The sequence below is a fragment of the Hyalella azteca genome, unplaced genomic scaffold, assembly GCF_000764305.2.
Source record: "Hyalella azteca isolate HAZT.00-mixed unplaced genomic scaffold, Hazt_2.0.2 contig13203, whole genome shotgun sequence".
NCBI classification, from domain to species: domain Eukaryota; kingdom Metazoa; phylum Arthropoda; class Malacostraca; order Amphipoda; family Hyalellidae; genus Hyalella; species Hyalella azteca.
In genome coordinates this window covers 22,278-47,074 of record NW_025943132.1, presented here as the reverse complement: position 1 = coordinate 47,074, position 24,797 = coordinate 22,278, and the positions used below count along the sequence as shown (strand labels likewise).

At 43.5% G+C, this 24,797-nt stretch overlaps 1 protein-coding gene across 3 annotated transcripts; it reads left to right on the top strand.

Annotated features, from left to right (window-relative positions):
* The first annotated feature begins 330 nt into the window (after window positions 1–330).
* LOC108667108 (eukaryotic translation initiation factor 4E) lies at window positions 331–16,069 on the top strand. Of its 3 annotated transcripts, none has more exons than XM_047883540.1 (5): window positions 331–429; window positions 13,880–14,019; window positions 14,760–14,937; window positions 15,240–15,377; window positions 15,706–16,069. In XM_047883540.1, the coding sequence occupies exons 1-5, from the start codon at window positions 343–345 to the stop codon at window positions 15,778–15,780; spliced, it is 618 nt and encodes a 205-aa protein (XP_047739496.1). In that variant the 5' UTR covers window positions 331–342; the 3' UTR covers window positions 15,781–16,069. The 3 variants fall into 3 exon arrangements, with proteins under 3 accessions (XP_047739496.1, XP_047739495.1, XP_018009581.1); XM_047883539.1 differs by having other exon boundaries at window positions 332–429; window positions 15,240–15,382; XM_018154092.2 differs by lacking the exon at window positions 331–429 and adding an exon at window positions 4,477–4,854 and having other exon boundaries at window positions 15,240–15,382.
* The last annotated feature ends 8,728 nt before the right edge of the window (window positions 16,070–24,797 follow it).

Sequence of the window (24,797 nt, the reverse complement as noted above, 5' to 3'; positions counted from 1 at the left end):
CTCTTCAACTACTTTTCATTGTAAGGGAGAACACTTTTCTCGTTTTCGTCTCGGAAGTTGGGTGGTATCCGATATGACTGTAACATCAGCATTCTTTTACTGTAACTTAATAAGAACTCTTAGCTAAGAGACAAGTTGTCAGAGGGAAAAACTGGTAACGTACCTGTCCAAAGCTGGCTTCATTGACAAGCTGTAATAAATATCACACCCTGTTTTGAACAGAAGGCTGGTGCTTAAAGATAAGATAAAACATGATTAACGTCAGTCACTGCGTACGCAAGTTAAAAGAATGTTCAAACGTCTGCTGCAGAAAACATTTTGCTTAATTTACATAATTTAAAAATGAGTGAAACTGTTGTACTAACTACTGAACTGGACGAAGCCGTTTCCACAACAAATGATGCTGCTATTAGTAATATGGAGAAAAAGGTGCTGTTACTTTCATCTCTGTTAGTTTTCGTTATTAGGTTTCTTTAATGAACGTGACAGTCGATGCTCGTTGGAATAAAGTTATTTCATATTTTTTAATTTAGCAACTGATTCAGTAATCGGCATCACAACCAGTCCTGTCGTGCGCCCGAACCTGGAGTTTGGAAACGTCGTGTGGTCACCGAAATTTGAAAAGGACAAAAATTTAGTAGAGAGTGTTCAAAGACGCGCAACAAGGATAGTTCCGGGCTTGAAAGGCAAGTTAATGCCTAGCAAATTACGGAGCAGGCAATAAGTCCAGCAGCTATCTCAATCAATCGTCAGTTATGGAAAGATCGGGTTCCAAAGGCCGGATCCCTTGTGAATCAAGTCACGAAAAGTTCAAGAATCGGCAACAGGCCATGGGCCTATGTCTTCAACGCCGACACTTCTATTCTATTCTATTACGAAGGTGGAAAGTAGAAGGTCTTTTAGAGTAGAGTAGTAGTATTTTTTTAGAAGTAGAAGGTCTGGACGCGGAGCGAAGGTGTAGGTATTATTTTGAAAAGGTACCTAATACCGTAGAACCCAACAGTCATCCTTGAGTTTGTCCTGTGGCTTTAAGTCTACCCTGCGTGCGTGGGCATCCCGAAAAGAAGAAGAATACCGTAAAACTAAAAGTAATGTGGTAAGCACTCGATCATTCAGAGAGTCGGGCTGTCAGCGGTGTTCATGTAGTAAACGAGTAAAGAACTACTAATCGCTTAGCCTAACTTACGGGAAGAGGTAGTAGATTAGTAGCTAGTACTAGCAGCTATCAGCCTATCATGATGATGATATCATCTACACAAGGTAAGAGTTGGCTTCAGGCCCTCTGCCACCTGCAATCGTGCAATGCAAGCCAGCTCAAATCAAAGTTGTTAGGTATATTCTAGTTTAGGTTTGTTATCATTTGCACTGATCAACAGACATTTGTTTGTTGAACGTGTAAGTTGTACTGCATTTTCCATTAACTTTACTAATTTATTATGCAATCTTATTATCATATATCATAATTGAATGATTATTTTTCTGTCAGAATTCAGAAACCCCTGTGGCCCTGTCAATTTGAATATACCTATTTCTGTGTACTGTGTGTAGTGTCAGGTGTGTAGTGTGTAAACTGTAAAGTACTTAGTAAAAGCTCTTCTGTATATTCAGTATATTGAAAATATCCCAATTTTAACATACTGACAGACATTTTTCTATAATCAGTGCAATTTTAATTTCCTCATCTACTCAAGATTTTAACTATTTTTCCATGTATGATAATACTGGTATGTCTATGTGGTTAGTGGTATCCATAATACCGTACTTCACTCATCACTGGTCTACTTATTATTAAGTTATAGCCTATAGGACCCAAAAATGAACTCAAGGATGTATCTACAAAAGTGACAAAGTCTCTTTGCATTGCCACTAGGCCAAATTACCATCACCATGTCAGAATTCTGACATGCCAGACCCAGAAGATGAAGAGGACATAGTTCCAGCAACACCAACGAAAGACTCTAGGTACCAGGCTACCAGTAACCAGCACCAAGTCTTCCACCAGTGTGGAATTCTATGAATGGAAGTTCACTTATAAAATGCTTTCCACCCAAGGTGGAAATCTTTTGTTGAGGGTTTAATTGTCAATGAGGACTGGAAGGCTTGGAATCCTTGGATGTATGGGGTTCAAGGCACGGTCCCTATCAGGCTCATGGATAAGAGGGATGGCTGAGGGTGGAAGGTTGGGAATGAAATCCCTTCTACATCTGCAAGGGATATGTTGATGGGCTACCAAGGTGAGAATCCTCCTAAAGAGGATCTCTCCCTGGGAGCAAGAAGTAGGGGGAGCAGCAACACTAAAAGTGGCCTCTGTGTCAGTGGCATAACCGTCACAATCTGCTCTAGATGGAAGTTGATGTAGGTGTAGGTAGGACGGTTGTTCAGAGAGTCCAGGGAGATAGAGATGGGAAGGTGGTCAGAGTTGAGGTGAGCCAGTGGGGTCCAGACAGCGTCTTGGGCCAGATGAGGTTGGAAGTTGGTTTATGATAGGGCTCCTTGTGGGAGTGTCTTGATTGAGGAGGACAAACTGACTGGAGTCTATTGAGTTGATTAAGGCTGCACCTCAGGCAGATGCGTGATCATCCTGAGTGGTGCAGAACTGCACTGGCCATTGTGAGCATTGAAGTCGCTCATAATAATGGTCTTATGGGGCGTCCAGATTGAGCAGGAGGATCAGGGAAGGAGAAAAACAGAAAGGACAGGAGGGGAACTACCAAAGTAGCTAGTCATCTGTAAAACCGCACAAACAGCAAATAGTGCCAAACAATAGCACTCATCAGATAAACACTACTGAAGGAGAAATACATAGATCACACGGCTCTTACCAAGGCAGTTCACCCTGCTTAAATATTGCACCATCTTCTGAGAATACTTACAGCCAAGTGACCAAGTCAACTGTTGCCCTATATCAAGTAATTGTACTACCAATGCAGTCTCAGTAAAACCTCTGATAGAAGAAGCAATGGCCACCCTCACCAACTTTATTAGAAATGAATTCCAGAAGCTCAGTATATCTATTTGCAACTTTCTGAAGTAGATTGTCCTCACAGATTTTTCAAAAGAATATAAAAAGGGAAAGAGCTGCTGACCATTAGTAACAATGCATAGTGGCAAAGCAGGGACATTTTAGACACTTATTTTTTGAGTCCTTTGATTAGTAGTGTATGTAAGTATTGTCAATGCTGATAACCTTGTTACAGCACTTAAGTTGCCAGTCTTTAATGGAAATGCAAAGTTACCAGTCTTTCATTCTGTAAGCAAAATTGAGCTACTTCCTTCTAATGTAATCATAACAGCTTTGTTGACATCATTTGCTTAGCAAAAATCTGCTTATCATGAAAAGCATTTGCTTATCATCATTTCCCTACAAATTATAGTTCTGACCAGGCTGGAGTTCTACAATACTGCAAAAAGATAGCTTGTCATTTTTAAGCAGATGCATGTCCATCTCCCTAGACAGGGATTGGTTGTGATGTCATTCACTCCAGACTGATTGGTTGTTGGGACTGTGATGTCATCCTCTTCAGGCTGTGATTGATTGTTGGGACTGTGATGTCATCTTCTCAAGACTGTGATTGGTTGTGGGACTGTGATGTCATCCTCTCCAGACTGTGATTGGTTGTGAGACTGTCATGTCATCCTTTCCAGACTGTGATTGGTTGTGTCCAATATGCTCCATGTTCTGGTTTATTTAATACCCCTCTAGAATCCCAGCCAGGTTCTGATAAGTATATATTATGTAGTTATTTGGTGATGAGTAGCAAGGGAATGCAGTATGATGCATGTCTGTTAAAAAATTGTTTAGCTTTTTATCCCTATATCTTTTGAAGAAATGGACCTTTAAATATGCCCCAAACTTTGAGGCATCTTCTCTTGTCAATACTCAAAAGTTGTCATTCTTTGTGTTGCTACTTGTTTGCAACTAAAGAGCTACATTAGGCAATTAAAAAATTATGTGCTGACTTAACATCTTGAATTAATACAAAAGCCGCGCATATATGTGGTTTGCTGCATTATATCTGCCTTATCAGCAGCTACAAAATGAGCATAGAAAAGAGAAATGCTAAATTTATTGATCTTTTGACCCAGATGCTCCCATTAACATAAAATAAAATGAATAAAAAAAATTTGTAAAGTTTACAAATTTAGCAATGATGACAAAAATTGCCATAATATTAATAAAAATATAATTATGATAATTACCTACCCAAGAATTGAAACAAAATTGTAAAACTCTTTAAATGAATAATGACATGGTGAGGGAATGGCCTTTGCTTGGTGTTTTTGTGTTGCCATTCATTCCCTCGTGCATTTCTCCCTAATGCCTTGTGTCTCTTATTGTTGCAGATAATCTGTAATTACATGTATATATAGACTGTGCATTAACTGTTCCCTTGATTGTGGCATCACTAAGTGATCTTGGTATGCATTCCCAACTGCTTTGATGTCTTGTGCCACCCACTGATTTAACTGTGATGCTTGAGGACCTTGTGGTTCTTCTTCTTATATACTTCTTGTAATGTGGTTCTCTGTGGTTTCCTGTTAACCCAACACGATTGACCTGAGGCTGGAATTGTAAGTGATCTTTGTGATAGCTCTCAATGGTGCTGAAAAGTTACCTCTTTACCAAGTGCTACCAATTGCTATTGTTATCTTGAAAAGTGTTCAGTCTAAGTAAGTGTTTAGTCTCAGTGCAATGGTAGTGATTCACAGGTTACAGTAGCTGTGAACTGGTGACCAAGTTCCCTTACCCTTTACTTCAATCATGAGGACTGATGGGAGACCATGGAGAGAGGAGTCCCTCCCTTAAGGACTGGCCAAGGATCCTGGAAGTCTCAAGAACATATGAAAAATTTTGTGAGCTTTTGTTGTACGGCTTTTCACTGTTCCCTTTTATAATATTTTACTGATGTGGTTGCAGCTGGTTACTCCCCCACCTGCCGTGCCTATCCCCAGATGGTACGGTAGTGACATACCTACTCACCATTTGTAAGGTGCCAGGCATAACAGTTGCCAATATATTATTGGGGTTCTTGCAATTACTTTATTTGTTGTGTTTTATCCATTTTCAACCTGGTGTATGTACCATCCATTAACCTAACTAAACCCTCATCATCATGTATACCTAAACTAGACATGTATACATAAACTAGACTTGTGACCTTCACCGATCACGTTTTTATCACTGGTGATTTTAAAGTTCGACTGGATCGTGCCAACGACCAATGGGCGCGTCAGCTGAACGATCTGCTGTCTGCCTTCGGCATGGTATGTCACGTTACCTTACCAACCAATGACCTTAGCGGGTTGCTGGATGTTGTCATCACGCGTACCGACATTCAGTTTCTGCCCGTTGACATCATCGAAATCGCAATATCTGACCACCGACTACTCCAGTGGACGTTGCCATGTGTTCGCCCGGCGTTGACGTACAGAGCCGTCTCCTGTCGCCCGTGGCGCGATCTCGACTGCGATGTTTTGAGCAGGAGACTTCAGTCGTCCCGACTTGGTCGGCCGGACTCATGGTCGGAGCTGTCGGTGGATGATCTTGCAAAACTCTACGACATCGAATTGACATCTTTGCTCGATGACCTCATTCCTGCACGAACTGTTCGTGTCCCCCAGCGAGCCTCCGACCCGTGGTTTGAAGACGAATGTCGCGCCTCGAAGCGTGATGTTCGGCTGCTCCAGCGGGCTGTCCATCGCGCGAGCAGACGTAACGATCCTGCTGCTGGGGCTGAAGCGACGTTCAACTGGCGGGGTGCGCGGCGCGCCCATGTCAACCTTCTTAGATCCAAGAGGGAGTCATTCTGGCGTCTAAGAGTTGACGCACAGCGCGGCGATCCTCGGGCGCTGTGGCGTTCGTTGGATAGGCTCATGGGGAGGGGTCGTGCGGATGCCTCGGGCGACGTGACCGTGGAAGGTTTCCATGCGTTCTTTGAAAACAAAATTTCAGCTGTGCTCGCGTCGTCGGCCGATGCTCCCGCGGCAACCTTTACGCCGTGCCCCTACAACTGTGTGCTACGCGAGTTCACCTGCGTCAGAGCGGATGAGGTCACCACTGCGGTGCGCGCGCTGCCTAACAAGCAGTGCGCCAGCGACCTGTTGCCGTCGCATCTACTTAGGGAGAATGTTGCCAGCCTAGCACCTTTTATGGTTGAACTGTTCAACCGCTCCCTCGCTGAGGGCGTTGTCCCTGAGAACTTCAAATCCGCTTACATCACGCTGCTTCTCAAAAAGCCGGACCTCGACGCCTCAGACCCGAATTCGTATCGACCCATCTCCAACCTGTCGATTTATCGAAACTTCTCGAGCGCGTTGTGGCCCGGCAGCTAAATAACTATCTTCATAAGTCAGGTCTCATGCCTCGCCTCCAATCTGCACATACTGTCGTCACCACTCGACGGAGACTGCCATGCTGAAGGTTCTTTCGGATATTCTGCAGGCGGTCGACCGCGGCAACATTGGGGCACTGGCTTTACTCGATCTTTCCGCTGCATTTGACACGGTCGACCACGCCACCTTGTTGCGTCAGGTAGACGTATCGTATGGCCTGCGCGGTACGGTGCTGCGGTGGTTCGAGTCTTGCCTCAACAATAGACTCCAATGTGTTCGTCGCGGGCTCTCCTCTTCTACACCATCGCACACAGGGGTCGGTCCTCGGCCCAATCCTTTTCCTGCTATATACTGCTGACGTGTTACACATAATTGATTCACACAGCTTGAATCCGCACATGTTTGCCGACGACACCCAAATCTATGGCTACTGTGCGCAGACGGACGCTGCAGCGCTGCAAGACCGGATGCCTGCCTGCATGGACGCCGTTTCAGACTGGATGCGTTCCAACCGGCTCCAGCTCAATGCATCGAAAATTGAATTTGGTTCGCGACCGCTCGGCGCCAACATCAGCTTCAAGCCAGCCTTGCGCGCGTGGGCGACGAGTTCGTCGCACCTGCATCCTCTGTGCGCAGCCTCGGCATTCAGCTGGACTCAGAACTATCTATGAACAACCACATTGGCAAAGTAATCGCTGCTTGTTTTGGCATCCTGCGGTGAATTCGTAGCGTCAGTCGCTGTCTCTCGAGGCCCTCATGCTGGCGCTTGTGCTGACCAGACTGAACTATGGCAATGCCACACTCTACGGACTTCCCATCACGGCACTTAACAAACTGCAATTCGTAATGAGCGCTGCCGCGCGACTCGTTTGTGTCCGGCGGAAATTCGACCACGTGACACCGATTTTGCGTGACCTTCACTGGCTGCGCATCCGGTTTAAAGTCGCTGTTCTGACGTTCCGCTGCCTCCATGGTTTAGCACCACCTTATCTCGCTGAAGGCCTACGGCGCGTGTCGAATCTGCCTTCTAGAAGGCGACTGCGTTCCTCGTCGAAGGCTGACCTCGTCGTCCCGTCCTCACGTCTGCCCACCGTCGGTGACAGAGCGTTCCCGGTCGCTGCGGCCAGAATATGGAATGTTCTGCCAGCATCGGTGACATCTGCTTCTTCGCTGCCGTTGTTTCGTCGACGCCTAAAAACAACTTTTCCGTAGAGCCTTTGAATCTTAGGCCTAGCCGTCACCTAATCTGTCATGGATATTACTGATTTATCATAGGTGTTGTTTGTTAAGAATTTAAAAGCAAAGAAAAGTCCACAAAAATTCATATCTTTATAGAAAACGTTTCGGAGACCAGCTCCATCGTCAGTTCGTAGAATCTAGAATCACAAATCAGAACTCACAAATTAATACATTGAAAGCACAGAACGAAATTAAAAACCTAAATTCACAAGTAATAGACGAAAAAAACTATCTATTAACAATTTCAAGGGGATAGGAGCTAACAGCTGAATTCAAACTGGGCCTAAGTTTAAAGATGTACAGTGATTCTAAAATGCGCAAATCATAAGTCCCGGAGGTGGAAGCTAACACCCTAAAGTCACTGTCAGAAATAGGGACATCACACTGCTCGGCGTGAGCGCGCACAGCCGAATGAGGTGGGCGCGATAGCAACTGTCCGGTTCTACAACTCCTGCCCTTATGCTCAGAGACCCTGGAATAAAGATTACGTGACGTCATCCCGACGTACGCAGATGCACATCGTGCACAACAATATTGATAAACCAGGGACGATCGCATATGAACAGGGAGCATATCTTTATATCTGAAGAAAGAACCGATTGTGAAATTGTTTACCAGCACAATATGAAGATTGACATTTGGGAAGTATCTATTGAACAAGACTTTTAATTCTCTTGACATAGCTTCGGACGCCTGGCCGAAGTATGGAAAAGAACAATAAATAACTTTCCTACCGTACTATCGCGCTCAGGTGTTGTTTGTTCTAGCATAGACGTCATCAGTCGTGGCACATGTCCTCTGTTTTAGCATAGACGTCATCTGTTTTTATCCTCTCGCGTCTTTTTTAGCCACTTGTAACGTGCCCTCGAAGTTCGATCTGAACGAGACGCCACGACAATCTCTTCGTGGAATAATAATAATAATTTACCATTCAACTGTAAATAAAGCTTTGCCACAAGGTTTTAAAGTTCATCTGATTGATTGGTCTTGTGTTTGATTTTCCCTGCTGTTAGGTTGTTAAGCTAGTTACCAGAGTGACAAAATCCGATACTATATTGGCCTTACCGTGCCTTAAGAACTCGTGGGTTGGGAGTACCCCTAATAGCGTAAAGTTATCTGGTGGTAACCTTTTTATTTCATTGAATTATAGCAGGTTCTGAATGACTACAGAACAAGTTAGAGGCCTAGTGATACACAGATAATTTATCAATGGGTGGGTTTTTTCTATCGCAAATTGGCATGGGTTGCAATCCATGAAATTCCATAGTTCATAGAAATGTTGATGTCTTAGTATCTAGATATTAAGATATTAGATCTAGATATTAAAATCTTATATTCAGAGAATGTACAGGGTCATCATATTTAGCGTTACATTTTTTTCAAAATCAATTGTTCATAATTGTCCTCGATATTTGTCATTTGTTTACACCTTCTCATTAATCTTTATCATTATTTATCATCTTTATGGTGTCAAAAAACACCAACTGTCTGCTTAAGTTGTTGACAAACGCCTCCAAAGATCCAAGCTTCTTCATTCCCGCATTCATGACGACACGCTTCCAAACCTTGTTCTCAGTGATGAGAAGATATTCAATGTTGAACACCGCTTCAACTCCCAAAATGATCGAATTTGATCGATGAATGGGGACGGAGGATCCCGTGTGGTGACTAGGAAGCAATGCCCGACCTTAGTGCTGGTCTGGGCAGCCGTAACAGAGTCCTCAAGGAGTCCCCTCTTTTTTTGTTGACAAAGGGGTGAAATTGAATCAGAATAACCATCGAGGTGCCATCCTTGTTGGTGCATTGTTGCCCTGGGCACGAAAGCACTTCAAAAAACGTCCCTGGTCATTCCAGCAGGACTCTGCACCATCCCATGGGGCCAAATCGATTCAGGAGTGGCTGTCCGAGAATGTTCCCCACTTCATTACCAAAGATGAATGGTCCCCATCGTCACCCGATCTGAATCCTCTGGATTTTGGGATCTGGTCATACCTTGAGAGCAAGGTCTCGACCGTTCACCATCACAGTTTGGACGCCCTAAAGGTCAAACTGGGGGAGATGGGCGAAGGCAGGGAGGGTGGCCAGGAAAGCCGCTGCCTCCACGGGGCTGTCCCACAGTGAGGAGACGCTGAGAGACGTGGGGAAGGCGCGGCAGGCGAAGAGGTGCTGAACGGACTGGAGAGGGTCCCCGCACTCCGGGCCAGCGGAGCTAGGGGAGCATCCGATTCTGGCGGAATAGGACGCCAGGGAGCTGCAGTATCCCGAGCGGAGCTGGGATAGCCCCGAGCGGTAAGGGCGAGGGAGTGAGGCCTCCACTGATGCAATCGGCGGTGGCGGGGCGGCGAGTATGGCATTTATGGCGTCAGTCGCCGCAACGCGGGAGGCGATCTCCCTGCGAAGGGACCGCTTGGCCTTTCCGTAGGCACCTGCAGGCATAATGCCATTATCCAAGAGTGGTGTGACCAGGTGACCGAACCACGACTGGATGGAGGTTTTCATGGGGTGGTCCCCCGGGGGGGGGCAGAAACGATGCGGAATGAGGTATGGGAGGACTGGAGGGCGCTGGCGAGGGACTGGGCACAAGCCAGATCCAGACGCGCGGCTAATGGGAGGACGACGGTCTCCTGGTGAAGATGGTAGATCGGGGCCATTTTGAGACAGCCGGTGGCTAGTCTCAATTCAGTGTTTTGTATTATCTGCAGGCTGGCAACTGCTGTACGTGAAGCAACAGGGTACCAGTGGGGGCCGCGTAGTTGAGGATTGGGCGCGTGATGGCACGGTAGGTGGCAACTATGTCCTCCTTGGAGAAGCCCCAGTTGGTGCCAGCAAGGGCTTTTAATATGCGGAGAGAACCCGTCGCTTTCGTGGCGATGGCTCTTGCATTAGGGGAGAATGTGAAGTGCGTATCCCAGGTGACGCCCAGGATTTTAGGGGTTTTGTCCGGGGGGATGACGCCGTTGCAGATAGTGGCAGCAGGGTGGAATCGAGATTGGTGGGTGTCTGGGGTGAAGAGCGTGACCGAGGATTTGCCAGGGGCAACGCCCAGTTTCTTGGCCGCCGACCAATGCGAGACGTTCCGAAGGAGCACAGCGAGCTCAGCCTCAGCAGCGTCGAGCCTCGGGGACGACACGAAGATGGTAAGATCGTCCGCATATGAGGCAATGTTGGGGGTCGGAACTGGGATGTCGGAGATGAAGTGGCTAAAGAGGGCCGGCGAGATGACCGAGCCCTGGGGCACTCCGAAGTGAACAGCTCTAAAAGGCGACTGTGTTTTGAGGTAGAGGCAGGATGCCAGCCTGCCTCTAAGGTAGCAGCATAGCCAACGGACCAGGTTATGATGTAGGTCCTAGGCCGCGATCATGCTCAGAAGGAGAGGGTGGTCGACGCTGTGGAAGGCCTTCGAGAGGTCGACTGCAGCGGCGATTGTGCGGGCTGGAGGGCGCCGGGAGTTCAAACCCGTCGCGATCTGGTGCGCGAGCGGTGACAGTGGAATATCCCGGCTTGAAACCATGTTGCGAGGGGACGGTGGTGAGAGATCCCAAGATGTATGGGAGCACCAGGCGCTCAAGGATCTTGGGTGCAGGGCAGAGGGAGATAGGGCGGTATAAGGAGCCCTGGTTTCCGGGTTTGCCCGGTTTGAGAATTGGAATAATTATAGAATTTTTCCAAATGGATGGGATAGAGGCTGTGGAGACGGAGATGTTGAAGATATGGGTGCGAAAGAGTTATTGGCGGCTGCGATGGCAAGCTTCACCATGTCGGGGTGAAAGGGGAGAAGTCCCTGTTGAGGGGATGTTGGGCTCGGATACGACGTATGAGGCGGCGGGTGGAGGGGCTCTGAGAGTGAGGAGCGACCGAAGTGAAAAGCTCGCAGAGGGCGGAGGAGATCTTGCGTTGGGAGGAGAGGGAAAACCGACCAAATTGGATTGGCTGCTTGGGGGAGGGCGGTTCCGCTTTCCGGCTAGGGAGCGGAGAAGATTCCAATGTTTGGATTGGTTGGTACGCCTACTGCAAGAGGCAAGATGTGTTTGCCAGGTGTTCCTGACGTGGGCTTGTATGGAGATGCCGATTTCCAGGTTAAGATCTGGGAACCGGGGGTCGGTTGGGTTGCTCGCCTAAATGTCATCTCGTTGCTCTATGAGCAACCGGGTGCTAGGGTTGACCGATGGGAAGAAGTCCTTCCTGAATCCAGCAGGTATATGATGTCTGGCAGCGGTCGTCAGGACTTCCCTTAAGGTCGACTCTCCGTCACACGAGGTGGGGGAGGGACCGTCTCGAGCGCCGCTTCGATGGCTGCCGTGTAGGCGGGCCAGTCGGCTTTTTTAAAGTTGACATAGGAGCGGGCGGCCCGGGGTCGAGGAATCAGCAGAGGAAGGGAGATGGATCAGGATGGGCAGGTGGTCCGAGTTGAGGGCGACTTGAGGAGTCTAGGAGGTGCTGAGGAGTAGGTGACCGCTGATGATGGCGAGGTCCGGAGAGGAGGGCGGGCCATGGGAGGGGAGGCGCGTATGGGAGTCCTCATTGAGGTAGGCGAGGGGGGAACCAGCGACGAGGTCGTCGACTGCGTTTCCTCGCTCTGCGGCTCTCTGTTCTTCCGTGTGGGAGAACCAAGAGGGATGGTGGGCGTTAAAATCGCCCATTACCAGGCAGTCTCCCGGGATGGAGATAATGTCTGCGAGCTCCGGGAGGTATCCCGGGGGTCAGGAGGAGGCCGGTGGGATGTATACGTTGATGATACTGAGAGGTGAGCTATTAAGAGGAGTGGAGATTGTCATAGCCTCCATGGGGGTGTCGCCGCGTAGGAGGGGGGAGATGTCTTGTCCGGTGTAGGGGACATCATGGCGGATCAAGATGAGGAGACCGCTGCCGTGACCTCTGGGGCGGTCCCTGCGCTCCAGCGCGTATCCGGGGAAGGAGGGGGGGCGGGATGCAGTAGATAGCTTGGTCTCTTGGAGACAAGCAACCGCCACGTCGTTCTTGGCGTGGTAAGTAGCCAGTTCGACTGCACTGGATTGGATCCCGCGGCAGTTAAACTGGAGAACGCAAAGGTGGGAGGGGGCTATCAGGATGAGGAGACCGCCACCGTGACCTTCGGGGCGGTCCCTGCGCTCCAGCGCGTATCCGGGGAAGGAGGGGAGGCGGAATGCAGCAGATAGCTTGGTCTCTTGGAGACAAGCAATCGCCACGTCGCTCTTGGCGAGGTAAGCAGCCAGTTCAACTGCACTGGATTGGATCCTGTTGCAGTTAAACTGGAGGACGCAAAGGTGGGAGGGGGCCAGCAAGGAGGGAGGGTGGGGGGGCAAGGGGGAGGGGGGTCTGGCTGGGATGGGGTCAGACCGTCTGCACGTAGGGCAGATCCAGTCTGCGGAGTAGAGGTGATAGGAGCGAAGGCCGGAGCACCGTTTGTGGGTCCAGGCATTGCACCTGGAGCACTTGAACGAATATCCACGCCGCTTAACTGGGCGGGAGCAGACTGAGCAGGGGTACGGGCCAGGGTTGGGATGGATACCCTGGGTCAGGAGGAGAAGGACGAGTAGGAAGAAAAGGTGAGAGGAGAGAAGGGCATAGGGTGCCTCAGGAAAGATAGGCGGCCAAAGATGTGGGTGGGGGAAGGAGAGGCCGAGGTTTCCCAACCCTTGGTCGAAAAATGAAGGAGCCTCCGTCCGGTAGCGATCCGGGCGGGGGGGGCCTCTGCCGTTTGGCCTGACTCGCGAGTGTGCCGGGCATCCGGGCGACGCGCAGGCCAGGGTACCCCCACGACGCAGACGCGGCAGAGATCGGGGGTGAAGCTATCAGCTGTGCTGGTCACATTTAAATTCATGGACAATAATCACAGAATTCAGAAGATGCCCATGTTTGACATTAGATCAATTATCAATGTACATACATTATCTAAATTCAAGATGGTTCCAGAACCTTTCCAATGTTCATTTTGTTGCACAGCATTTTCTCAATCTGTTGTAGTCACATACTAGTCTTCACTTGAGTTCTTGGTTGATGCAATAAATGGGTAGAATAAATACAGTGAAAATCAATACTGCTTTGAACTTTGGGCTATGAAAGATACCAATGACAGGGCAGAGTGAACGTTAGCATGACTAATGACGTCACCCCTTAAAAAATTCAGAAGCTGATGCGGATCTAATTCTGATTGGGACTGAAGTCCTCATCTTGAGTGCTGAGCAGTTACAGTTCATGTATATAACAGGTTACCAAGCACCACCAATAACTTTCAACAACAAATAAAACCTATGAAAAGGGAATGGCATAAAAAAATTAATTATTTAAGAATGTTTTCTCTGCACAGGATCCTGAGCCTGTCCTGAAGCATCCTCTGAACAGCACCTGGACCTTGTTTTATTTCATCAATGACAAGAGTGGAAAGTTGAACTACGAGGAGTGCCTAGCTGTGGTTGCATCGTTCAATACAGTTGAAGACTTTTGGGCGTAAGTATAATGTTCAATTTGATCAAATATTAGTGGCACTTGTATTTTTGTTTCCCTTCCTGACTTAATAAGAGTCCCGGGTTTGGTGCTAATTGGTAATCATATTTAGATTCATCTCCGGATATAGACAGTATGTTTAGCGCATTTTCTCATTTATGGAAAAAAGGCGCTATTGTGCTTGTCATGTCCGTCCGTCCGTCCGTGATGGACGAACGGACATAAGAAAATGCTCTCTATGTCTATCACTGCAATGAGTACCGGTAGTGATATAATTTTTTAGGCTTTTGTGTAGTTGCTCCTGCTAATAACTAAAAAAAAAGAATGAACACTTGCATTAAGTTTTTGCTGCTGTAGATTGGACTTGAGCCAAGAACTTGCGTGGAATGAAAATTGCCTTCTAATATAACTGGTGGATCCTTTCCTAAATTTTTTTAAGTGTATATAGCTGGGAACTTTTTACTAAAACGAGCAATTATAAGTTTGTTGATTGAAAACTGATTGAAATGATTTCAGTTACAATTAATATTTTTTTACAAGATTTAATTATAAATGGCCTATACATACTATATTTTGATTCAGTTGTCATCTGTAATATCCATCTCCTCTGCACTATTCTAGTTGTTCTAGTACGAACTTACAATACCTTTGATAGGATGGTATGGTTGCCAAATTTTCGCACCTTCCCCATTATATTTGTATTCAATATTTATGATATTGATCTGATGACTGTTACATTTCAGTTTGTTCAACCATATAAAGAATGCCAGCAAGCTCAAGATTGGCTTTGCCTATTTGCTGTTCAAGAATGGCATCTTGCCGTACTGGGACGGCTCTGGCAATGCCGGTGGTGGCAGGTGGACGCTCAAAACTTCTTGGCACCAACGATTCACTCATCTTGATAATTACTGGCTGGAACTGGTGAGCATATGCAGCTATTGTCGCATGCTCATTGTAATGCTATAGTAAAGTGCGTTTAGTTCCACTTGGTCCCACTTGGTCCACGACCAAGAGAATGCCGATTTTAAGCGTTATCGATTCCAGCAAGCTTTTCATGATTAGGCTCCTATAAACAGAAAAACTTTTAATCATATTGAACCTTGTTTTATTGTGCGAATTATGTATCGCATCTCACTATAGAACCGTGAAGTCGGTTTTTAATACCTCTTTGTAAAAGGGGATATAGGAACATTAAAATTGTTTAGTGGTGATTTTCATCACAGATCATGATGATGGTTGGTGAGGATGAGGAAGAGTGCGTCAACAACAACATTACAGGTGCCATCATCACTCGCAGAATGAAGCAGGATCTAGTTTCTCTGTGGTGTGCACCAACCAAGAAGTTTGAGGTCACTTTGAAAGTTGGGTGTGTTATAAATACTAACGATATTTTATACTGACCATCTATTATTATTCTGAATTTTCGCTATACTTACTTCCCTGTGAAATAGCCTTTCAAAAATACTTCATTTTGCGTTGGTGCTACCATTTCTATATAGCTTTAATTAGATGAAACATATGTATTTTTTTCAAAACTAACGTCGTAGAAAACTTCATTAGCTATTCAGAAACCCTATTCCAAAATGGGCAAGATTTAATGTGGAAATTGACGTTGCTGCGAAGAAGTTTATGCTTCAGCTGCGAACAGATCACTTTAATAACGCTGAATATTTTTTACACGTTTTGCAGGAAAGTGATGAAGCGATGCATGGGCATCCCATCGAGCACTACCATCGAATTCAGAATGCATTCGAACAAGATTAGAAGCCGCAGCACCATTTTGTGATCAGTCTACAGTTTTTTAAGCACTCTCGCTTCTTCTTCAATTGTTATTTGTTGTGCTCTTCTCGTACCTTTTCTGTTGATACAAAATTAATCAGACTTTTTTCTCGCGTCTAGTTATCACATTAGGTTAACTTTCTCTCTTGGGTAGTTATGTTCTGTTTCATGTCTGCTCTTCTGTTTTACTTAGTAGTAATTTTCTCGTTTCTCATCTGTTTATTCCCTCATTTTAAGTATTTACTTTTGACCTTGTTCTAATGTTATGAAAGTGATTCACGATTCTGATTCATCTTAATGAATTTGTATCAAATTATATAATTTCATAGTGGCTTTCTGATCCTGCACCACTTCTGACTACTCCAACGATCTAACACTGGCTGAACTCGGTAGACCAATCGTGGAAAAAATATAACTCGGTACTCACTGCAGTGAGTGACAGGGAGCGCATTTTCTCGTCGACGAAAACGTGGGGTCGCCTGCCGAAGACCACCACTGCCCTGGATGTAATGGACCATCATGATTCCTGCCTTCCGGAACGTAGCCTTCAACACTTCAAGCCGTCCGTATCTAGGCCGTGGGTCGAAACAGCCCTCGATCGAACGGCCACTTGTCGAAGGACGATAAATTTTGGAACAGAACTATGCTATCTGAAACCTAACCTCAGATGCGGTGAACGTAAAATTACGTAATATAACGATGCCTGAAAGTCATATTCGATACGCGGCCTGGTGGTGCACGGCAGGTGGTGGTCAAGGCCGGAAGAGAACAAATCCGAGTGGTGCACGGCTGATTGGTGTAGGTCCGGAGAGATCCAAGGCGTTCGATTTAGGGCTTATTGGTGCACGAAATTGGTGGTGCACGACTGCGCTCCCAAAACGTGAAGTCACGGACGGACGGACAGACAGACGGACGGACATGGCGAGCACAATAGTGCATTTCCATAAATGAGAAAATTCGCTAAAAAATATAGCAGCGCACATGTAAGTCCAGTTAAAGATAATTTAATAGTCTGATGAAGCTTTGTTGCACATGAACATTAGCCAGGCAACTCGATTTTTTGTCCAAAACACCTGCTACAAATGATATACATGTGCAGGCTGCATTTTGTACAACAGACTTCATTCTGCCTTCCGCCGTTTAGTCTTACGATTCCTTGCGGTACAAACTGGTCTCTTTAAAATGATGGGGCTTGGATCACCGCATTACTAAGATTTATTAAAATATTTTCTTTCGATCAATATTGCCAGAAAAATGATAGTTTATGTCTCTAATTGCCTTCGAACTCAAAATTTACTTTTTTAAAGATAGTGCAAGCAGTTTTGAAGAAGTCAATCCTCTTAGTTTTAAAGTTAATATTATGCTTTCGAATGAATATTGAGTACTCAGAGAAAATTTTATTTAGCAAGTATTCATTCAAGCGTGTTGCAACTTCTGCACGTTGACGCTTGTTAACGTGTCGTGTTTCTCAATTTTGTTTTGGTGTAGGGTTTCTGAAATTTTCATTATGGCCGGGATATTGGCAGGCTGCTTTGCCGTATTTAGTTCGCCCATCCCTCGCTATGGTAAGTCTGGGTCTAGGCCAGGGGCCTTCAAACTTTTTTCACAAAAGCCAAGAGCATGCTTCCTTAAACCTTAACGGTCCGGTCATTTACTGTTTTTAGTTCATGCGCAACCAGAAATAAACGCCACGCTCGAACGTCTCGGACAAATTTACGGCCGGACTTGTGGCCAGTGTCCAGATTCAGTGTTCATCGAATATCTCCCAAAGTGCTGAACGTAGCTCGATGAAACTTGGTAGGTACACGTATTCATTATGGCCTGACGGTGATGTTTAGCTCGGGACAATTTTTTCGATTTTGCCTTCGCTTGCGAGTTGTACGGATATACGGGGAAACGACCGGCATTTCTGGGCCGATTTTTGAACTTGCATTGACCAAGAGCCATACGTAAAGCCGTAAACTCGCAAACGAAGGCAAAATCGAAAAAATTGTCACGAGCTGAACATCACCGTTGGGAGGTTAGGTTTCTATATGCAAAGTTTCGTTCAAATCTGTTCAGTATTTTAGAAGAAATCTCGTGTACACTGCGAATTTAAGCACAATTTTGCTGGGTCCGGCCGTAAATTCGTCCGAGACGTGTTTAAATCACGAATGAGGGAAAAGAGAAAAATACTCGCGAACGAAAGCAAATTGTACAAAATTCTCACGAGCTAAACATCACCGTTCAGTATTCAGAAATTTATATTCGAAATTTCATTCAAATCTGTTCTGTACTTTAGGAGAAATTTTCTGTACACTGCAAATTTCGGCACGTTTCCTCATATAACTCACGAATGAAGGCGAAATTTAAAAAAATTGTCACGAGCGTGACATCACCGTCAGGCCATAATGAATACGTGTACCAAGTTTCATCGAGCTACGTTCAGCACTTTGGGAGATATTCGATGTACACTGAATCTGGAGCCCGGCCGTGAATTTGTCCGAGACGTCACGCTCGATGTGAACCTGGTCCGGCGGACCGGTCCGGGTCCGGGTTTTAGTCAGTCTCATTTTCGATGCTGCCTCTTGGTCTCTGAATTTACTGAGTGCTATTGCAAGCTTTAGATGAGCGCCTTGCAGAGCTGTACATATGGAAGCATGATAGAATTGTTAATGCATGGCCACTGCTGATATATGTTTTAATTTAGCAAGTAGATCATCTAGGTATTTTTTCAATATTATTATAATTATGTATATATTTCTATTATTATTGTTATTATTATTATTATTATTATTTTTTTTTGTTTAATGAAGGCTGTTATATTAGCAGCCCTTACTTATCTAAATTACATAAGCAGTAACTCATTTCATTTACTAATATATGTTCCCTGTAAACTTCTACCCAATCCTGCACTGAGCTTACATCAGCCAACGTCACTTAATGGCAGCAATTAACTTTATATACAAAGAAGCTGAAAACCCCAAGCTATAAGCTCTCAGGCCCAACGGTCATCCATCTGGCAGACCTGCGGCTTTAAGTCCACTCCAAGTGGACACCCTGCAAAGAAAGAAGAAGAAAAGCTATTGCAAGTTGCAACTAATTATTACACTTGATCTTTCTACGTTAATGATCTCTAGCATATCGATTAAGGTAGGAATTTTATGGAACTATAGTATTTCGAGCCAATCTAAGCCATGCTGTATGATTACTGCCTTGTTTGCCAGAGAGCTGACGCATGCAGTCCCAGTCCTGAGTCCCTCTCTGTCCCTCATATAGAATAAAATAGAATAGAAGTGTCGGCGTTGAAGACATAGGCCCATGGCCTGTTGCCGATTCTTGAACTTTTTGTGACTTGATTCACAAGGGATCCGGCCTTTGGAACCCGATCTTTCCATAACTGACGATTGATTGAGATAGCTGCTTACTTGAGCTTCTTTCCAGTCAGCCGGCAACATTCCTTCGTTCAAAGTTTTTCGAAAAAGTGACGTCAGAGGGCCGGCTAGGACAGTTGCTAACTCTTTGAGTAATCTGGGGTGGAAACCGTCTGGTCCACATGACTTGTTTGGATTTACAGCGATAAGGCGCTTGAGAACCTCTTCTTCTTGAGAACCTCTTCTGAAGCATGCAGTCCCTTTGATCAATTTTATCCACAGTTCATTCCTATAATGCTGAAGGAGAGAGATAAGAACATGTTTTCATTACATCCATAATATCATTAGTCACTTGCTATATTTTGAGCACAGAACATGTTGGGACCAATTGAAAGTATCGTCCATTGTATTGAAAGCATTTAAATAAAGAGGTGTCCGCGATCGTAATTCTACTCTAAAGATGACATATATGGCTTCATAGTGATGAAATGTTAGCAATTACTTGTGTCATGTCCAACAGTATTCAATACTTATATCAGTTACCTACATCACTTACATGTATGATGACTGATCATCACTGATGTAGCGTCGCTTTCAACTTGCATCAGTTGCATGCCGCGTAAAATTCAAAATCATATCTAGTGCAAGATTGAAAAAAAATATTCATCAGTATTTTCCTTATATTTTTTGAAGATTTGCACATAGCAATTAGAAATTTGTTTCAAACCTAAAGGCTAAAGCCTTCAAGGTATCTTCCAGTATTTCTGCTGAAAATTTTACCAGCTTGTATTTTGAGTAGTTTTTGACAAATGACAAGGAACCTAAATAATGCAAAATTGGAAAAAACACATACAGTCAAACACAAACAGGATAAAAGAGGATGGTTTTGATCATTTTTTGTTAATAACTTCTTACCATGAAACATTTTAAAAACAAGTTTAGGCTCATTTTATAGCTCTTTGCGAGGGCTATCAAATGGCATCTTCAAAAAAATTCCATATGCTATTCCCCCATTCGTAAGGTGCCAGACGCAAAGTAAAACCGTCCCGATTTACCCCTGGGAAAGGAGTAATACGGGACACTTGCAATAAAAGTTAATTTTAAGACATTTGAAGCATGCAGAGTGTACTCATCCATTACTAACAGTACTCTGAAGTCCTCCTCTTTCATTCTAGATGATGTAGATTTAAAATAAATGACATTTTCTGTGATTTTTACTTGGTTTTCCTTTATTGATATGATATTACCATATTCATTAATTACTTTATTATTGATGTGATATTACCATATTCATTAATTACTGTATTATTGATGTGATATTACCATATCCATGAACATGCCATTGAGCATTTACAACGACCTTGTCCACTGCAAGCTTCATATCAGCAGCCTTATATCATTTCTTCTGTATCTGTTAGCTTACAGGACAGCTTGTAATTTCACACCATTTTAATTGGGTTAAGTGAATTTACAATAAAAAAGATAGTGAAAAAACATACCTGAAACAGAAAATAATGTTTTAGTGACAACCATCAAATGTTTTGGAGAAATAAATCATAGTTTAGGTCAATTACTTTTCATTCTATGATGCCCAGTGCACAATTCTATATATAGCATTTTATGTACAATTTTGTGAGGACCGATGATGCACTAATTTTTTGATAAGCAAATTTTTTTCGCTGAGCAAGGTAAATGTAGTCAAAATCCTTTGTTGTTAATCAATTTTTTTGTTAACTGGAGCCTTTGCTAACTGAGGTTCTACTGTAAATGCGTTTTTAAGGGTGTCCCTAATTACCGCAGGGGATGTCCCTTTTACCCCATTGCCGGAAATGGCTGCCATTTTTTTTTTTTTGGATTGAGATAGGCAAATTCCGTCAATTACTTTTTCAAGCCGACACCTGGGTGCAACTTTTATGCAAGTAAAATTTTTTAATATGGCAAATATTTTTTTTGCTCCAGACCTTAGCAGAGGTTTTTTTTCCAAAATCACACTTTACACACTTTTTTTCAGTGATTTCTTAGAGATAGTAAATGTTTGATTTTTTGACTAGCTTTATACATAATAGATAGTAAAAATGTTGAAGTTTACACCACTATTTTTAGTTTTGCAATATTTTGATTAGTTTAGCTGCTACAACATTTCTATGAAATGTGGGACTCGCTTCCCGATTTACCCCGCCCGTCCCTTTTTACCCCATTTGACGGTATGCTCAAAGAAAACCCCGTGTGTTGTCCTAAAAAAGCCCTAGTAAAAACTTCTCCGAGTGCATTTTGTTGTTAAAAATAATGTAGGTTACACGGATAATATACCTACCTAGAGGCTAGAGGGTTTGATCTTCTTTCTTCATTACCAGCCTTTTTTGTTAGTATATTAATATTTTTGTCTACTAAGGAGCCAAAATATCAACTGGTAACAAAAGTCTAGTCACTTTTCTCCCCTCATTTCACACACTTGACTAGTTGACTTTGACTTTAAGCTTTTAGTAATGACTAATAGTTTTTAAACTTTTTATGGACTTATGAGTTGATTTATGCATAAAATAAGATCAAACATGATGTTATAGTCTCAAAAAGCATAATGTATGGAAATATTGAAAAAAAAATTTTTAGGACTAATGAGTGTTTTTTTCTATTTACTTTGCAAAACTGCAGTACCAAATCTATGATAGTACTCATTCGAAATTGAGAACAGATTGAGTCTGTTCAGATTGGGTCTGTTGGGTCAAAATTGGGCATGGGTCTTCCTCTCGGCCCTACTTTTGCAAACATTTTAACGTGTTTTCACAAGGCTACATGGCTGGATAATTGTCCTCTTGATTTTAAGCCAATATTCTATAAAGGGTATATTGATGACACTTTTTAGCGCATTTTCTCATTTATTGAAAAAATTCACTATTGTGCTCACCATGTCCATCCGTCCGTCCATCTGTTTATCCGTCCATGACTTCGCATTTTCGTCAACGAGAAAATGTGCTCTCTGTCACTCATGGCGGTGAGTACTGAGTTATATTTTTTAATTTTCAAGCATCCATCTCATGTAGGCCTTTTATTTGATTATCTTGATCTCCACTCTCCAGCACAAATCCATCAAATTTACCACGGAGCTTTAATCAAACAATTGTTTATCTTTTCTTGAATGCAATGTCACCAAATCCAATGGCCATTTTCAGACCTCTGTTTACCAAAAATTGTCATTTACCAGTTTAAACACCAGCTTCTTTAGCTTAATTATGTTCATTTTGTTTCAAATTAAATGGTAATCAAACGTTAATAAACCAAGGCTTTTGTATTTGCTCAACTTTCCACACTATGTACTCTGAATTTCAATTTTTATGCAGTACGTTTTTACTTGATGAGTGTCCAACGCAATTGGTAGATATTCAAATTAAGGAATTTCTGTCTAAGCAATATTCATAGGTTGTTCCCGAACTTGACCATAGGAATGCTGTTTATTGTTCATTTCCTTACTTTGGTCCCGCTTCTGAGCCTATGGCTAAGGAGGTGAAAGGTTGGTTCTCTAAATACCTCCCAAATGTAAATCTTCATGTATTGCTGGTGAATAATTTTAAAATCAGTTCTTTTTCAAGTATAAAGATACACTCCTTGTTCCTATGCAATCGTCCCTAGTTTATCAATAAAGTTGTGCACTATGCTTATCTGCATATGCTGGTATGACATCTCCCAACTTTTATACTAGGCTGGCGGAGCATAAAGGATCCCAGCAGGCAATGTCAGGTTGAATCAACGTTGATTTAACAAAACTCGCGACATTAAAATAACATTGAATATTAGTTTAGAATGAAAATTGAAGCAACATCATTTTTTCAACATCATACATTTCGATGTTTCGATGTTTAAATCGTTTTGACATCCAATAATGAGATTGCAAACATATTTATGTGATTTTAAAATCAGAATTTAACACGATTTCAACGATGAAACAACATCGAAATGAACGATGTTGAAAAAATGATGTTGCTTCAAATTTCATTCTAAACTAATAATCAACGTTATTTCAATGTCGTCAGTCAATGTCAAATGACATAAATGCGCTCTCTGTGCTTATGCTGCTACAAATAAAACACATCTTTGTGATCACATTGCAGCTGTCCATCAGAAACTCAAGCGCTACAAATATCAATGTGCCTATGCTGCCGCCATGAAGTGTAGCCTTACGCTCCATATGAAAGCCGTTCACTTGAAACTAAAGCCATTCAAGTGCGATGAGTGTGATGGCTACTTTTCTCAGAAAGGCAATCTAAAAGTTCACATTTCCAGGGTGCACCTCAAAGACAGACCGCACTCGTGCCCGCACTGTTCCTGTTCCGTGTGGTCAAAAGCAGGACTAGCTACGCATATCGCCGGCGTTCACTTGAAGCTGAAGCCTCACAAGTGTCCTCAATGTGACTACACTTGCAGCACTAAAGGGGATCTTAAGTCTCACGTTAATGCTATTCATTTAAAATTACGATTTCACAAGTGCCAGACGTGCAAGCGCGGGTTTAACAAGAAAACTCTACTAGAACTGCACATGAATTTGAGGGAACACAAATGTTCGCAGTGTGATTACGCTGCAAGTTATCGCTCTCATCTTGAGAGACATGTTGATGAGGTGCATCTGAAAATAAAGAAACACAAGTGCAGAGTTTGTGAGTACATCGTCGCTCAGAAATCCCATCTTGTGAAGCATGTCTCCACCAAACATTGAAAATTAGTAATCTTCCCACTTCAATTATTGCTGGAGAATCTGGATTTTCTTGCTTGCTATAAGATGCTCATTTCTCTCAGCTACATTAGCAAAATAATATTTGATATTATATAACGTATTTGATATTATTATACGCAATATTTCACCCTGGTTGGGTTTAACGTCATATTTTACCTTGGTTAGCGATATATTTTACATTTTTAAAGTTATATTTTACCTTGGTTAACGTTATATTTTACCTTGGTTAACGTTATATTTTATCTTGGCTAAAGTTATTTTTTACCTCAGTTAACATTATATTTTACCTTGGTTAACGTTATATTTTACCTTGGTTAATGTTATATTTTACCTTGGTTAACGTTATATTTTATCTTGGTTAACATTATATTTTATCTTGGTAAACATTATATTTTACCTTGGTTATCGTTATATTTTACCTTGGTTAACGTTATATTTTACCTTGGTTAACATTATAGTTAACCGTGGTTAACGTTATATTTTACCTTGATTAATGATATATTGATGGATGGAAGCGAACAGGAATATTAATCCTCTAACTAGAAAGTTTCACTAACACCCTAAGTTTAGTTTCTCCATTCGGGTCTCAGCACTTAGGGTAACATGGGGCAAATGGACCATTGCGGGTCACGGGCCCATAGCGGGTTTCCTGCTAAGTATGGCAGATATTGGTCCGTGTTCTCTACCAAGAGTCGACAGTTTTGCTGGGCTGAAGTGTGTGGCTCTACTGTTGCCGGGGTACTGTCTCCCGCCACGGGTGAGGCAAACTCGTCACCTACTTTTGGAGTTTCTTTGGCAACAACCCAGTATGAATTGGAGAATGAAAGAGTAACTCTAATTGAAGTAATTATTTAAAACGGGATTTTACATTACAAAGCTTTTATTACAAAATAAGGGCAGAAGACCCTGAGGTAAAATAGTTC